Consider the following 17,385-nt stretch of genomic DNA (forward strand, 5'->3'; position numbering starts at 1 on the left):
TAACCCTGGGCCTCCTTGACCCGTGTGCAGCTGGCCCATGCGCAGTGCTGATGCGTGCAAGGAGTGCCCTGCCACACAGGGGTGTCCCCGCATAGGGGAGCCCCACGCTCAAGGAGTGCGCCCCATAAGGAGAGCTGCCCAGCGTGAAAGAAAGTTCAGCCTGCCCAGGAATGGCCCCGCACACACAGAGAGCTGACACAACAAGATGACGCAACAACAACAAAAAAGAAACAGATTCCCGTGCCACGGACAAAGAAGAACACACAGCAAACAGACACAGAGAACAGACAACTAGGGCGGGGGGGGGGGGGGGGGAAGGGGAGAGAAATAAAAGAAAAAAAGTAAATGAAATAAATATTTGTAGTACTCCTGGTGTGTATTAAATGTTTAAAAAAAAAGTTTGGGGAAGGAACAATGGACTAAAGTAGATTTATTATTATTCTATTATAGACTTTTATTGTTCTAGCAATGAAGGAACTTTTATCATTGGTATAAAGGCAGTGGTTACCAAAGGTTCTGAGGGGAGGGAGAGGGAAGGATAGATGTAACATGGGGACATTTTCGAGACGTTGGAATTATCCTGAGTGACATTGCTATGACAGGTACAGGCCATTATATTTTGTCATAACCTATAAAATTGTGTGGGGTAGAATGTAAGCTATAGTCCACAGTTAGTAGCAGTGCTTCAGTGTGTGCACATCAATTGTAACAGATGTACTACACTAATGAAAGATGTTGTTAATGTGGGACACATATGAAGCCGCTATATTTTTATGTAACATTTATGTAATCTAAAGCTTCTTTAAAAAATAATAGTAATAAAAAGAATATATCCAAGATAAGTAAAAAAGAAAAGAAAAGAACAAAGAAAAGAGATGGGCCTGCTTGGGCAAACATGTTAAAAGAAGACTTTGGCAATGACAGGAGAACATCCTGTGAGTGTGGGAATGTGGGGATTGATGTGTGGTGTATGCAGTGTGCACACCTGGCTGCGCCAGAAGGGAGGCCTGCCATTTGACGACTGCTAGGAAATGAGAGAGGAGGGCCAATATGTAAAGAGCTGGTCTGATTTTACTTGCGAAAAATTATGTAGTAATTTTTGTTATGAGAAATAATGTGATGGTAAATGAAGTATTATGGGGAGGTTAAATTTGTGGGGGTTCTAGGAGTTATACAATGTAATTTGTATGGGAGAGAAACTGGGAGGAAGTGAGAAGATCACCTTAGGAGAAATCAGGATGGCCTGGGCTAAGGTTGTAGCAATATAAGATGAGAGAGACAATTTGAAGGTAAGATTCTGATATTAAAAATAATAATAAATTGTGTATAGTGGGCTTGTTAGACTCTTATTCATTTGCTATGTTACCATTATGTAGATGAAAGTCATCTGTGTCTTACTTGGGTTCTCAGAGAAAGCTTTTATGCTCCATTTAATCAAGTCATTTCTCCAAAGTGTGTCGTGTGTGTGTTTTAAATAGCACATATTCTGCATTTCTTCTCTTTTGAAGAACGACTGATCATATTGATCCAGTGTTTTATGAATGGGAAGCCCTGTTTTTAACAGGGTCCTACTTTTGCAGTCTGTACTCCTCCAGACATTGTATTACAAAGCGTTAACACTGGTGAGTAGTGACCCGTCTCTAGGCCATCTCCTGGAAACAGGCTTCGTTTTTATCGTAGTATCAGCACTACATTTTAAAAGTAGGATAGATGGTTCATTTAAGAGGGTTTTATCATCAGTGTCTGTGGTATTCAAGTGAAATAAGTTAATGGGAAGCTCTTTTATAGCCTGTCATGGAAAAAGAACATAATTTCTGTCACAATTTGCATGTATGGAACTGAAAGAACAAACGATTAACAACATTTATTCTGTCTTGTTCTCATAAAGTTCTAGCTAATCGGGTATAGCAAATTGAATTTGACGAGATGATAGTAGCTGAGAAATACAAACTCTTTGATGTGAGGTAGGGGCTATATTAAGCAGGATGAGGTAGCACCATGGGTTTATAAAGTTTCACAAAGGCTGGATGGCAATTTGACATCCTCACTCTTGCTGTGTCTGATTTGGAAACCCAAAAGGTGGGTGGCTGACACCTTTTCTGCTTACTACTCAAGGTGGCAGGAATGGGGCTGAGTAACCCTACCTTATACCCTGACCTTCCTGAAAGGTCACAAGCAGGCCATGGTTTTCATTCAAATTTTAAAGTTTTTAAAGTGGCAAGTTGGCTGGTGCCTGTGGACATCATATTTATATTTCATGAGTCCTGCTTTTGCAGAAGGGACATTTGATCTGTGGCCCCAGCTGTCTCCAGTTCTCCTTTAAGGTCCTTGTGTGTTGCATTCTTCGTTAACCAGAATGCCTGGAAAGGTTGTGTGCGTCTCCTTTAACCTATTAAATATAAATCATACCTTCTCATGGTTTTTCCAGCTTGATACTCTGGCAACATGTCAAACAGGATCCTCTGGGCTTGGAGTTATTCTGGTGACATCTCTAAGGTCCAAGTGTGGCAGTGGATCTCAGACAGTGCCCTTCTGCAGAGGCAAAGTAAGCAGATGCCCAGGTCTTTTGATTAGAGGAGTATAGCAACCCCAGTCTCCTCCACATAATGGACTTGTATGTACTTCTGGGTTCCCCAAGGCCCAAAGGCATGTTGTAAACTCATGGCTTGGATTGTGTTAAATTTCTTGCTCCCCCCTTTCTTTTTTTAACTTTTAATTTTGAAATACTTTCAAACTTACAGCATAGTTACAAAAATAATACAAACCCCAGAGAACTCCGACATAGCGCTATCCCCTGAGATACCCAGATCCACCAATTTTACCATTTTGTCATATTTTCCATATCCACCCACCCATCCATCCATCCATCCATCCATCCATCCATCCATCCATCCATCCACTCTATTGACCAACCTGTTTTCTGAATATTTTGAGTGTAGGTTATATACGTCATGTTCCTTGAATACTTAATACTGCAAAGTACAGTTCCTAAGAACAAGGGCATTCACTCATGTAACCACTTGAAGTGCATATATCATGTTCAAGAAATTTAACACTGATGAAAAGCTTGCATTATATTCCAGTTTTTTCATATGTCCAAATGTCCCTTTTTAAAAAAAAATCAGAACAAGTTTTTATTTGGAAATACTTTGAAACTTACAGGACAGTTGCAAAAATAATGCGCTTTATACAGACAACTCCAACATACCCCCAGATCCACCAGATTAAATGTTTTGCCACCTTTACTATTTCCTTTCCTTTCCTCCCTCCCTCCCTCCCTTCCATCCATCTACTCTCTATTCATTTTCTGAGTGAAGATTTTATATATGCATCATGCTGTTGTAGAAGTCAAGAGGTTCAATTATTTGCATATAGAAAGGCCAGGACTCAGGAATAATTTTTGGGAAGGAAAAATGATTTATTTATGACCGGCCAGGCTCAGAGCTTCTCATTCCAAAATCTGAGCCCCGATTTTTGAGTTCCTTTTGTACAGAGAAGGGGCCAAATGGTTCTTTGTTTCAGTGCTCAGTAGTCTTGAATTATCATATATCTTCCACATCCTAGGTAAGCTTTTAGCGTGGACTTCATACATTCTAGATAAGCTTTTAGCACATTTGGTTTGCATTTTCCCTGAATATTTAAAGTTTATAGACTTTGCATTGCTAAACTATTTCTCTGGGACTGGAGTTGTTGTCGTGGTTACCAAGGGCAGGGCTACAGTTCTCACTATCCCAAACGCACCGCACCGAAAACATACTGCTCAGGTTATCTACGAAAATATGAACAGCCTCCCACCCATAGCCTCCATCAATGCTCATGAACACTTAATGCTGCTATGTACATTTCCTATAAACAAGTATTCACTTATGTTACCACCTTAAGTATAGTTATCAAGTTCAAGAAATTTAATATTGATAGAAAACTTAAATTCTGTATTCCAATTTTTTATTATGTTCCAATAATGTTTTTTTGAGCCTTTTCTCACCCCTTATTAGAACCACCAAGAATCATGTTTTGCATTTGTCATTGTTCCTTTCCCCCTCCCCTCTCATCCTCTCCACTACCCTCCACTCCACTGATTTCTCATTTTATTTTATACATTTGCCTTTTAGATCCTGTAGAAAGTAAAAAGTGGAGTTACAAACCAAAAATACAATAATCCTGGCATTTATAATTACTCCTGTCTTAATCCTTACCAGAGATCTTTATTTTTTCATGTGGCTTTGGTCTATTGTCCTTTCCTTTCAACCTGCAGAACTCCCTTTAGTGTCTCTTGTAGGGCTGATCTAGTGATGAACTCCCTCATCTTTTGTTCATCTGGGAATGTCTTAATCTGTCCCTCATTTTTGAGAGACAGTTTTTCTGGATGTAGAATTCTTGGTTGGCATTTTTTTTTTTCTTTTAGCACTTTCAATATGTCATAAGTTTCTTGTCTCCATGGTTTCCAGTAAGACTTGGGCATAGTTTTACTGAGGCTTCCTTATATATGACATATTGCTTCTTTCTTGTGGCTTTTCAGAATTCTCTATTTTTGGCATTTGACAGTTTTGTTATAATATGTCACAATATGGGTTTATTTGGGTTTGCCCTGTTCGGAGCATCTTAGATATACCTATTTGTGTCTTTCATTAAATTCAGAAAGTGTTCAGCCATTATTTCTTTAAATATTCTCTCTCCTCCTCTCTTCTCCTTTTGGAACTCCCACAATGTATATATTAGTATGCTTGATGGTGCCCCACAGACTCTTCAGGCTCTGTTCACTTTTCTTCTTCCTTCTACTCCTCAGTGGATGATTTCAGTTGTCTTATCTTCAAGTCCACTGATTTTTTTTCCTTCTGTATTAGGGTTCTCTAGGGAAACAGAATCAATAGGGGATATCTGTCGATAATAAGACATTTATCATAGTCTCTCTCATGCAGCTGTGGGGATGCACAAGTCCAGGTTCCGCAGGCAGGCTACAACCGGGAGCTCTGATGAAAGTCCAGTGAAGATTCTTGATGAGTTCTGGGAGATGTTGGCTGTCCAAAGAAGAGCTGGGAAATTCTCTGTCAATGTTGGAATCATTTCCCTTTTAAGGCATTCAACTGATTGGGTTAAGCATCACTCACTGCTGATGGCAATCTCCCTGACTGATGTAATTATAACCATCTATCTATGATTTACCACTGCAGTAAAGTCAATGGTGACTAAAGTCCATAAATGTCCTTGTATTACAGTTAACCCAGCACTTGCTTGACCAAACAACTGGCACAGTTACCTGGCCAAGTTGACACAATAGCCTGACCATCACAGTCCATCCCTTGTCAGCTCAGCAACCATACACATTACATTAAACCGTACTTAGTCTCTAAGTAAAAACAATAACAGTCACGCATATATATATTTCCACCTAACAATGTTCCACTCTTGTGCATACAACCAGAAACGCATTAATTCCATACGGAATAGGGTGCAAGTTCTTGGGTAATATTCACTTTCAAACTTGACATCCTCAAATATTATGACATGAAATGGATACAACTTGTTATATGATAAGGGGAAAATTTGGAGAAGAAGACAAATTTGTTTTGTGTACATATACTATCATCGTAATGAAACAGGGTAGAAAGATTCATGACCATTATAGTCCTCGTTTCTCTAACTGGTCACGTGGTTGAAGTTCATATTTATAACTGCCTTCTTCCACTACCAATTCCATGTTTCCATTACCCTCAGCAAGCACTTAATCTGGACGTGGTTCTTTGCCTGGTGGGGTGACCCAAACTCATTCCTGAAGATTCTGGGCCATTTTTAGTCCTGCTTGGATTGGGTTGTTGCAGTTTTCCTTGGCTTTAATCATAGGATATGGCAGCACTAGGAGATGCCCTAGAGGATCTCCTGTGTTCCAGACAAACTCTTCTTTACCCCCATTATGTAGATGCAGTCCTGTTTCCCCTTGATAGGATCAGTCACCCTAGCTAGTATAGTAATTCCCTTCTTTGACTGTTGAGTCAGAGGTAAGAGGAGCCCAAAGTGGCCAGGTGGCAGTTTTAACTTCCAGTTCACTGGAATCATTGTTGTGTTCCCTGGTGACAGCACTCCTCCTTTTGGGACTAAAACCTGTAGACCAGCAGAGTTTGAGGTTGCAGGAACAGGAAGCAGAGATTTTCCTAGTGGGTCACTAGGGGTAATAGTGACACTCCCATTTCCACCCCTTGATTCCTAGACCTACGGATACTGGTTATGGGAGAAACAGCACCATAGAGTGGATGCTGATTTAAAGCATACACAGCCTCCCCAGCCCTTCAAGGTATTGCCACCTAGTTGGTGCTGTAATGGAGTCTTCAGGACCCGCTTGAGCCCTATTTCGTATATACCACTTCCACTTTATTATGGAGTGCTGCTGTGCCCACCCAACTTTATGGTTTGGTGGGTCAAAAGCCATTCCATCTTTCTATCAATCCAGCTGCTTCAGGATGATGGGGAACATGGTAAGACCAGTGAATTCCATGGGTATGTGGCCATTCCCACACATCATTTGCTGTGAAATGGGTTCCTTGATCAGAAGCAATGCTGTGTGGAATGCCATGGTGGTAGATAAGACAATCGATAGGTCCACAGATGGTAGTTTTGGAAGAAGCATTGCATGCAGGAAATGCAAACCCATATTCAAGGGTATGTGTCTATTCCAGTTAAAACAAATTGCTGCCCCTTCCATGGTGGAAGTGGTCCAGTGTAGTTAACCTGTCACCAGGTAGCAGGCTGGTCACCTCGAGGAATGGTGCCATATTGGGGGCTGATTGTGGGTCTCTGCTGCTGGCAGACTGGGCACTCAGCAGTGGCTGTAGCCAAGTCTGCCTTGGTAAGGGGAAGTCTGTGTTGCTGAACCCAAGCATAACCTCCATCCCTACCTCCATGGCCACTTCGTTCATGAGCCCACTGGGCAATGACAGGAGTGACTGGGGAAAGAGGCTGAACTTTAGCCACAGAGCAGGTTATCTTACCTACTTGATTATTAAAATTTCCTCTGCTGAATTTACCCTCTGGTAAGCATTCACGTGGGACACAAAATTTTCATGTTTTTTGCCCCCTCAAAAAGGTCAATCCACATACCTCTTCCCCAGACCTCCTTGTCACTGATTTTCCAATCATGTTCTGTCCAAGTCCCTGACCATCCAGCCAAACCATTGGCAACAGCCCATGAATCAGTGTACAAATGCACCTCTGGCTCTTGCTTCTTCCAAGCAAAATGAATAACCAGGTGCACTGCTCTACGTTCTGCACACTGGGAAGATTTGCCCTCACCACTATCCTTCAGGGATGACCCAGAAAGGGGCTGCAGTGCTGTAGCTGTCCACTTTCGGGTGGTACCTGCATATCGTGCAGAACCATCTATAAACCAGGCCTGAGTTTTCTCTTCCTCAGTCAACTGATTGTAAGGGACTTCCCAACAGGCCAAAGCTGTGGGCTGGGGAAGAGAAGGTAACATGGCAGGGGTGGTGACCCTGGGCATTTGGGCTAGTTCCTCACGTAGCTTACTTGTGCCTTCAGGACCCGCTCAAGCCTTATTTTGTATATACCACTTCCACTTTATTATGGAGTGCTGCTGTGCCTGCCCAACTTTATGGTTTGCTGGGTCAGAAAATACCCAGCTCATGATAGGCAACTCAGGTCTTGTGGTAACTTGATGGCCCATGGTTAAGCGTTCAGTCTCTGCTAAGGCCCAGTAGCTGACCAAAAGCTGTTTATCAAAAGGGGAGTAGTTATCTGCAGAGGATGGCAGGGCTTTACTTCAGAATCCTGAAGGTCTGCATTGTGATTCTTCTATAGGGGCCTGCCAGAGGCTCCAGATAGCATCTCTATTTGCCATGGAAACTTGCAGCACCATTGGATCTGCTGGATCATATGGCCCAAGTGGTAGCACAGCTTGCACAGCAGCCTGGACCTGATGCAGAGCCTCTTCTTGTTCCAGTCCCCAGTCAAAACTAGCAGCCTTTCTGGTCACCCTGTAAATGGGCTGGAGTAGCACACCCAAATGAGGAATGTGTTGTTTCCAAAATCCAAAGAGACCAACTAAATGTTGTGCCTCATTTTTGGTCATAGGAGGAGCCAGATGCAACAGCTTATCCTTCACTCCTCATTCAAGGGCCTCTGGATCTGTAAACTGTCTCAAGTCTGGGAATTGATTAAGGGGCCATGATTCTCTGCATCTGTAATTTAAGGTTTCGTTCACTCGACCGAGAACTCTTCTCTGTATATAGATCCTGAAGAAATTTAGTAGACTGCCCATCTGTTTCACCACTAGGTACCCCATCATATATTAGCCAATGCCATAATGCTTCTCGACTCAAGACTGTTTTGAGTGCTTTTCTGAATCTGCCTTTCATTGTGGTAGCCACGTCTACCTTGACTTTGGCTATTAATTGCTGATACTTGACTATTACCAGACGGACATCCAATCATCCTCATAATGTTTAAAGATTCTAATTCCATCACAGCCCTCCCTACAGTAATATCTAGACTACAGAGAAGAGCGACCACAGAGCTCTTCAGGAAAGACAGAGTTTTACAAATTTATTCCTCACAGTCCTGGTTAAAGATGTGTCCTCTTGACATTCCTGGGGTGGGTGGGCAGCTCTCAAATGATGAATCCATTCTACCATTCCAATTTCCCTAAGTTTTTGGATTCCCTCTTCTGTGTACCAGGGAAAATCGGGCGTGTCAACCTTAGTCATGCTATGCCATCTTTGGCCCATGTTTCAATCAGCCACCCAGACAAACTGTTAGAGCCCTTTTTAACCCCTCAAGCTACAGCGTTGAATCCAGAATTTTTGCTTAGTGGGCCCATATCAATAAATTCACTTAATTCAACTTCATATTCCTTCCAGCATTATCCCACACCCTTAGTATCCATTCCCACACATATTCCCCTGATTCTTTCTATGTAAGTTGGAAAACTCATGCAGTTCTGAGTATACCTTACTTCCTCCTGGGTCACACTTTGTATTTCACCTTTGGGGGCTTGTTGTGATTTTAGTCTAGTAATAAGTCTTGAAGACAATAGAGGTAGTGGGGGTGGGTAAGGAGAAAATTAGAAATGCCTTGCAAGCTACTGACCTCAGGGCATTCCCTTGCATTTTCTTCTGGTGAGACTGGATTATTCTCTTCAGGCAGGGGTTGGAAGGCAGTTTCCTCAGGACAGACTGGACGCTTGGCAGTGCATGCTAGAGTTTGGCTGGTACGTGCCTCAGGGCTGGGAGGAGGTCCAGACTCCCTGGGGCATGCCGGAGGTTGGGCAGGGCAGGCTTCAGTTTGGCTGGTACCCACCTCAGGGCTGGAAGTTGTTTCAGACTCCCTGGGGCAGGCTGGAGGCTGGATGATACAAGGTTGACAAGGTGTGGCCTGGACAGGGCAGGCCATGGCAGGCTTATCCGGCAAAGTCTCAGCAGAATTCAGGGTTCCAGTGTTTCCATCAGTATCATCATCATCCCATATGTCTCCACCCAGTTCTCTGGATTCCACTCTTTTCCAATCAGTGCCTTCGCTTTGACTGCAGAAACCCTGTGTGTTTGAGATTTTAGTTTTCTCTGTAATTCCGCTACTCAAGCAATGAGAGTCTGAGTTTGGTTCTCAGATATTTTGAGCCTGTGGCTACAGGAGACAAGGTTTTCTTTCAGAGCACAGTGAGAAACTTTTGTCATCCATTTGGTGTTTAAGTTTCAAAATCGAAACCTTTAACTCATCTCTTTCTTTGATAACAGTATCCAGAGTATCTAGGAGGAGCCATCCGACATCATTATTCCATTTGACTCCACAAAACTCTGTTCACATGTTGAAAACACTCTCACCGAGATCCTTGCTTCTTACAAGTGTTGAAGTAGGGGAATCCAGTGATGCTATTTTGCAGATCTCGATTGCCAACTCACGCCATGGACTATTAGCAGCCTATTCATTATTGGAAAGGGAGTCGTCAGTACCCTTGAGTACAATTAGAGTAGAAAGACAATTGCAAAACTCGCAGAACTACCTCAGACCTCCCATGTTTAAGACTCTTCGTCAAGAACCACCCCCGGTACCAAGCTGTATTATTCAGGGTTCTCTAGGGAAACAGAATCAACAAGGGATATCTCTTGATAATTAGACATTTATCAGAGTCTCTCACGCAGCCGTGGGGAGGTTGCACAGGCAGGCTGCAACCAGGAGCTCCGATGAAAGTCCAGTGAAGATTCTTGATGAGTTTGGGAGATGTTGGCTGTCCAAAGGAGAGCTGGGGAGGGAAGTGTATTTGACTCAACTGATAGAGTATTGGCCTACCACATGGGAGGTCCAGGATTCAAACCCAGGGCCTCCTGACCTGTGTGGTGAGCTGGCCCACGCGCATTGCTGATGCACGCAAGGAGTGCCCTGCCACATGGGGGTGTCCCTTGCGGAGGGGAACCCCACATGCAACAAGTGCACCCCCTAAGGAGAGCCTCCCCGCATGAAAAAAAGAGCAGCCTGCCCAGGAGTGGCGCTGCACACATGGTGAGCTGATGCAGCAAGATGACGCAATAAAAAGAGATACAGATTTCCAGTGCTGCTGATAAGAATGCAAGCAGACACAGAAGAACACATGACAAATGGACACAGAGAGCAGACAGTGGGAGGGGGTGGGAAGGGGAGAGAAATTAAAAAAAAAAAATCTTAAAAAAAAAGAATAAACACAGTATAAGAAAAAAAGAGCCGGGGAATTCTCTTTCAATGCTAGAATCACTTCCCCTTTTAAAGGATTCAACTGATTGGGGTAAGTGTCACTGCTGATGGCAATATCCCTGATTGATGTAATTATAACCATCTATCTATGGTTTGCCACTGCAGTAAAGTCAATGGTGACTAAAGTCCATAAATGTCCTTGTATTACAGTTAACCCAGTGCTTGCTTGACCAAACAACTGGCACAGTTACCTGGCCAAGTTGACACAATAGCCTGACCATCACACCTTCGGTTACTTCCAATGTACTGTTGAACTTCTCTAGGGCATTTTCTGTTACTGTGGCTTTCAGCTCTGTTTGGTTCCTTTTTATTTCAGTCTCGCTACTGATGTTCTCTTAGGTTCATCTGTCATTTTTCTGATGTCTTTTAGTTCTTTGTCAGTGTTTTCCTTTCTTTTGAGCATATTTAGGACCATTTTTAAAAGTCTTTTCCTGGATTGTTCCTGTCTGTTCTTCCTCATTGACAATTTTTCCAATGCTTTAATCTTCTCCTTTGCCTGGGCCATTACTTCCTGTTTGTATGTTTTGTAATCTTTTGTGAAACCTTGACATTTTGATATATTTTAAATTTTTTTCTTTTTTTGACATTTTGATAATTTATTATCACTGGTATTTAGACTCTGAGGCATCTATTCCTTAACTTTGTATCCAGCTAGTGTTGTGACAGACTTTTTCTTCAATAGCAGGAACTAACCAAAAACAAAATAAAACAAAAAGAAAACACTTTTTCTGATCTTTGCAGATTGACCTGTGCAAGTACTGTCCTTCAGAGTTTATCATTCAGTGAGTTTAGAGAATACTCGAGGCCAAAGAGTAGGGGCCTTCCTGGTACTTTCTGTGCTTGCTGCAGGTTAATCTTGAGCATGTGCCGGAGGAATTCTCCTGTTTAAACTGATAGGAACTGCCCCTTCTTCCCTAGGAAACATTTTTCTTCTGGGGTACTGCATTGTATTTCCTCAACCAGCATTCCCTTGCCCCATACACCTACAAAACTTGGTTGCTCTCCCACAGTGTTCTGTAGGGAACTTTGTGAGCTGCCTTGTACATGCAGGGCAAGTTCTGGGACAGCGAGTCCCTCAGGTCACCATTAGATTGGCCCAGATATACATGCTCCCAGTATGTGCTTGAGGGTTACTCTGCTCTCTCTGGAACCGTAACCAGGCATGCAGGGCATTTCCATACCGAGCTGGTGTCATCAGATTCTATCATTTAAAAAAAAAATTTAATTTTATTTCTCCCTCCTTCCTTGTTGTTTGACCTCACTGTCTGCTCTTTCTGCCTGTTGTGTCTGAAGAACCAGAGTTTGTCAGTTTTGCTTTCAAATAAAAATGGTGTTCCCTGAAAAAGCTGCTAGTTCAGCGCAGAGCCAGTCTCACAGGTGTTTTCCCTGAGACAGCCTTTGCACTTCCTGAGACAGCACAGATACCTTCTGTGTACTTCCCATTTCATCATCTGGGTTAAAAAGATGGTTTCTCAGTGGTTGAAATTCAACAAGATTAATAATTTAAATTGCTTTAGCAAATATATTCTTCAATGAAATTGCCTTTTTTTTCTTTTTTTTCAACGTGTGGCAGTGAAGAAAGCAGTGATGGCCAGCACTGTTTGGTGTCCGTGCCTTGGTCTCTGCTGTCTACCCACCATTGTTTGGTCCCATAAGTGCCAGCAGCGTCAAACCAGCAAAAAAGGCAAATAACATCTTAGAATTAATTTGAGCATAGTTTTTGACTTCTTGAACTCCATGAAAGGGTCTCAGGAACCACAGGGGTCTGCAGATCATGCTCTGAGAACCTGCAGTGGAGAAGCCTGAGCTCTGGAGTCAAAGCCAGGGTGAAGCCCTGGCTGGCCGTGGGATGCAGTTGAAGCCACTTAGCCTTTCTCAGCCCTTGTCTTCTCACATAGAAAAAGGAGATATGAAACTTTTTTGATGGATTGTTGTGAAGAGTAAATGGGAGAATCGGTGAAAATTTGCTTTCTACTATGGTGCCTAGTAAAGTAGGCACTAGTAAAGGTTATTATCCTTTCTCCTTGGTGCATTGTGCAGTGGCAAAAGTGGAGAAGAATGGAAAGGGGAACAGCAGTGCTTTTGGGGGCTATTTATTTAGGGATGTCTTATGTTCTCTGGACCCATCCCTCTTTGTGTATGACCCTGTGCAGTTTCATCTAAAGAGCTTGGGAAGTGGCTGAAGCTCAAGCAGTTGGGCACCTGCCTACCACATGGGAGGTCCCAGGTTTGGTTCCCTTTGCCTCCTAAAGAAGATGAGCAAGACAGCGAGTTGACACAATGGGCTGGTATGGCAAGCTAACACAACGAGATGATGCAACAAAGAAACACAATGAGAGAAACAAGTGGGAGCGGAGGTGGCTCAAGCTATTTGGTGCCTCCCTTCCAGATGGGAGGTCCCGGGTTTAGTTTCTGGTTCCTCCTAAAAAGACAAGCATACAACGAGCACACAACAAGCAGACATAGAAAGCAGACAGTGAATGCAAACAACAGGAGGGTTGGGGGAGAATTAAATAAATCTTTTTTAAAAATAAAGACTCAGCTTTTCTAAAAATTAACAGTGTCTTCTGATTGCCCTTATCTTCTGGTTTATCTTCAGAACTCTCCCTGTGCAACAGTCTTTCACAGATGAGGAACAGTCTCAAGGAAGAGGCATTGTTTGCTGCTAGAGGTGTGTCCTGCCCAACATCTAAATTCAGTCTAGGACAAAGTTCTCCTCTTTCCCAGACTAGAGAGTACTAGAGCATGATTTTCTCACAGCTAAGCAAGATCTGAAATTCTTAAAATCCAATTCACTTTAATATATAAAACAGAGAGTAATTTTACAGCATTTCAAAGACTGTCCCAACTCCAAAAAAGGTTGACAGTTCCTGTCCAAGAAAGATCACAGTGCATGTGAATACATTGGCACCTTTATTTATAATATGTTTCTTCCCTATTGCAGTCCTAGGAGTAGAAAAGAATAAGGTAAGAATTTAGCTTTCAAAAGAAGGGCCTGCATATACCCATCTAACCACTTGTCCCTGAGGCTGCTCGGCCCCGTTGTTCCAGTTCTGTCCTACAGGAAAGCTCTATCCTGCTCAGTGGTGCCAGGATGGGCTATTTGCATTCCAGGTCCAAAGCTGCCAGTAAGGATGGCTTTTTCATGAGTGAACCGTGCTTTTCAACCTGGAAGAGTACAATTCCAAATAGAGAGGCCTTTGGGTGTTTAAGTGACCTTTTGTTCTCTCTTCTGGTGGTCACAGTTATTTGGATTTTGGGTACTTGGACTGAACATCCTTGTTTTAGTAATCTTTACTGATAGCCAGACTTGGTGTAGTAGGTTTTGTGTATATGAGTTCCAAGTTTATAAAAAATTTGCTTTCTAACATATATTGATTTTTGTTCTGAAAAAGTCTCCAGCAAGGCCACCTGTAGCTCAGAGAACTTGGATGGATTTTGCAATCAGCAGAACTGCCTGGGTGATTTGGTGCACCAAAGCATTGTAATCTGATGCATTGTAAGGTTTTGTTTTGCTTTTTTTAAAACTTGTCAATTTTATTGATACATATCAACAAAGCATACAATTCATCCAAAATGCACTGTCAGTGGTATTTGGCACAATCACATAGTTGTACATTCATCACCTCAGTGATGCTCATTAAAGCGTTTTCACCATTTCAATAATAACAATAATCAAACAAGCGAGAAAACAAACAGGAAAATCCATATCTTCTTAATCATTGTTAGTTTTTTTTTTAAGATTTATTTTTATTTATTTCTTTCCCCTTCCCTGCCCTTCCCTCCCCCCAGTTGTCTGCTCTCTGTGTCCATTTGCTGTGTGTTCTTCTCTGTCCGCTTGTATTCTTGTCAGCGGCACTGGGAATCTGTGTTTCTTTTTGTTGCGTCATCTTGCTGCATCAGCTCTCCATGTGTGTGGCACCGCTCCTGGGCAGGCTGCACTGTTTTCGCATTGGCTCTCCTTATGGGGCGCACTCCTTGTGCGTGGAGCTCCCCTTAAGCAGGGGACACCCCTGCGTGGCACGGCACTCCTTGCGTGCATCAGCACTGCGTGTAGGCCAGCTCATCACACGGGTCAGGAGGCCCGGGGTTTGAACCCTGGACCTCCCATGTGGTAGGCGGACACCCTATCCCTTGAGCCAAATCCGCTTCCCCATTGTTAGGTTTTAAGAGACTTTCTCTGTCCTCAAGGTGGAGAGGTCCCCTGCATCCCTGAGATGGGTAAGGGAAATAAATATTTGTATTGCCTATCATGCTTGGTTCAGTAAGATTATGTGATTGTGAGTCTGGGTGTGAGTCAGGGTGTGAGTCAGGATGTGAATCTGTCCCCCATTTGAGTGACCAGTGTGGCAGCAGCACTCTGGACTGAACTTGGAGCCTTAAGGTCTTGGCTCTCTGTTCCTAATGTTGTGACCTTGAGCAAGTCACTTCACTTTGTTGTGCCCCGGGTTCTTCCTTTGTAGACTGGGCCTAAGACACTTGCTCTTTATCTGTTACATGAGGTGATTGATTATGAGGCTTGAGAGGAAGCATCTGGTAAGCCCTAAGGGGCTGTCCAAGAAGAGTTAGCTGGAAGCCATGCTGGTGGGGAAAGACAGAACTTGCCTTGGTAGAGGACAGGGAGTCAGTCTCCTGTGGTGGCTGTGAGCTTGGGTTCTGCTGTGAGAGTACCCTTGCTCTTTCCTGGTGTAACCTTAGGCAAGTTAGTTAACCTCTCTGTGCTTTACTTTTTTCATCTGGAAAATAGGCATCAAAATACTCTCCCCCACCCCTCATAGTGCCTAACTCCTTAAGTATTAAATGAGATAATGACAGACCTCAAGTTGAGAGCCCAGTTTCTGGTACTTGGGAATCGCAGTGCACTAAGCTCTTATTAGAGTTGGGCCACTCTAATAAGTAGACTTTTCCTGCTTGTGAAATTATGTTTCAGGCACTTCATTTGGTGTGTGGCTTAGCCCCAAAGCCTTATAGCAAACAGTGTATTTTATCTTGTTTGCAGTGGGGATGGCATCTGTTAGTCTTCTTTTAGGAGGCATGGTGACCCAAACCCAGGACCTCCCATGTGGTAGGCAGGCGCCCAGCTGGTTGAGCCACACCTGCTTCCCCAAACAGTGTATTTTAAAACAGATGTCATTTAACAAGGGTCGTCCCAGTCTACTCTAGGAAATAAGCTGCAGGAAGCCAGGCAGAGCAGGAAAGCGCTGCCCTTGGTTCAGTGGGTGTTACTCATCCACAGGAGCCTTTATGTGAGATTCCTCTGGATTCCTGGGGAGAAAGAGGGGTATAAGCTGGTGTCTCCAGGCCATTTGAGTGTCCTGGTTATGAAAATTTTCTAACGTGTTATTGGCAAAATTGTATTTCAGACATTACTAATAAAGGCAAAAGAACAATGAGAAATACAAGAGAAGCAAAGAGAAGCTAAAACAGTTCCTTAAATGGCTTGGGTGATTCTATTTTAGTTTGCAGAAGATCGTTCTATGTTTTCTTGAGCAAAACAGACCTGTGGTGTTTATACCCGTTTTTTTCTCTATGTGGCCAAACACAAGTGTTTATGACAATTTTATGGTAGTAAAAGATCATGGGGCCAGGAATCAGAAACAGAAGCCTTGGGCTCTAAGCCTGGCTCTGTCACTACCTGCTATTTGATCCTGGGCAAATCCCTTAACCTTTCTGGGCCTCAGGTTTGTGACCTGAAAATGAAGAAGATTCTGGTAATCTTGCTCTGCTCAGTTCACCAGGGATCTCGTAGGCTTTCAGATGAGCGAATGATACTAAACTGCTTTACAACCAATATTCAGGTATTAAATGACAAATGGCTGCTGATAACCAAGCTCTGACCCTCCTAATGAAATATTTTCTTTCTCAGTGATGTTACAGCCTTTCGATTATGATCCCAATGAGAAAAGTAAACACAAGTTTATGGTTCAGTCTATGTTTGCTCCAACTGACACTTCTGATATGGAAGCAGTAGTAAGTACTGAATGCTTTCCCCCCCCCCCATAATTAAAAATAAAAACTCTTAGGCACATAAATGTGGGTGCATGCTTTTCAACTGTGTCATGATCATAAAAAGGGGAATGGTGTTTCAAGGAGGTTTGTACTTTGACCACCTTTATGATTTTTCTAAAATTTGATGAATAATTTTAACATTTTATACAGCTTTCTAGAATACTATTTTCTGAGTTTTATAATCTCGATTTACTTCAGCATTTCCTACTCTGATGGAGTCAATGGTTTAGGGATTCTCCCCTCTGTAAAAAAGCTTACATTTTGGGGAATATTTTTTGCCATGTCTTCCCATGCCCATAAAAAACCTGAAGGATAGGAGAATGTGAGAGAGTTGAATACTAAATGTTCTTTACCCCTTAGGCCTTTCCCCACTGCCCTTGGTTTTAGTAAGCATGATTCTTTCATATTTTTCCCCCTAGCTTTTCATTTTTACTCCTGCTTGTTCAATACATGTTAAATTCTGTCTTTAGTTTTGGTAAAAATCAGTTGACTTGCTGTTCATAAAATAAATGAGATATTACTGACTTTCCTAGAGAAGAGAATATAATGGATATTCTCCCAAAAGTAGGTTTTTAAACATTTTGAATAAACAAAGCATTCTGGTGATGTGAATGTGAATCACAATATACAGATAAACTTTACAAT

At 42.6% G+C, this 17,385-nt stretch overlaps 1 protein-coding gene across 2 annotated transcripts in view; it reads left to right on the top strand.

The window, feature by feature from the left end:
• VAPB (VAMP associated protein B and C) overlaps positions 1-17,385 on the top strand; it is a 76,327-nt gene that overhangs the window by 49,829 nt on the left and 9,113 nt on the right. For both annotated transcript variants that reach the window (XM_004482350.5, XM_004482349.5), the window contains one exon: positions 16,598-16,701. In XM_004482350.5, the coding sequence (XP_004482407.1) occupies positions 16,598-16,701 (104 nt within the window). The remainder of the gene's footprint in view (positions 1-16,597; positions 16,702-17,385) is intronic.

Source organism: Dasypus novemcinctus, chromosome 24, assembly GCF_030445035.2.
Source record: "Dasypus novemcinctus isolate mDasNov1 chromosome 24, mDasNov1.1.hap2, whole genome shotgun sequence".
NCBI classification, from domain to species: domain Eukaryota; kingdom Metazoa; phylum Chordata; class Mammalia; order Cingulata; family Dasypodidae; genus Dasypus; species Dasypus novemcinctus.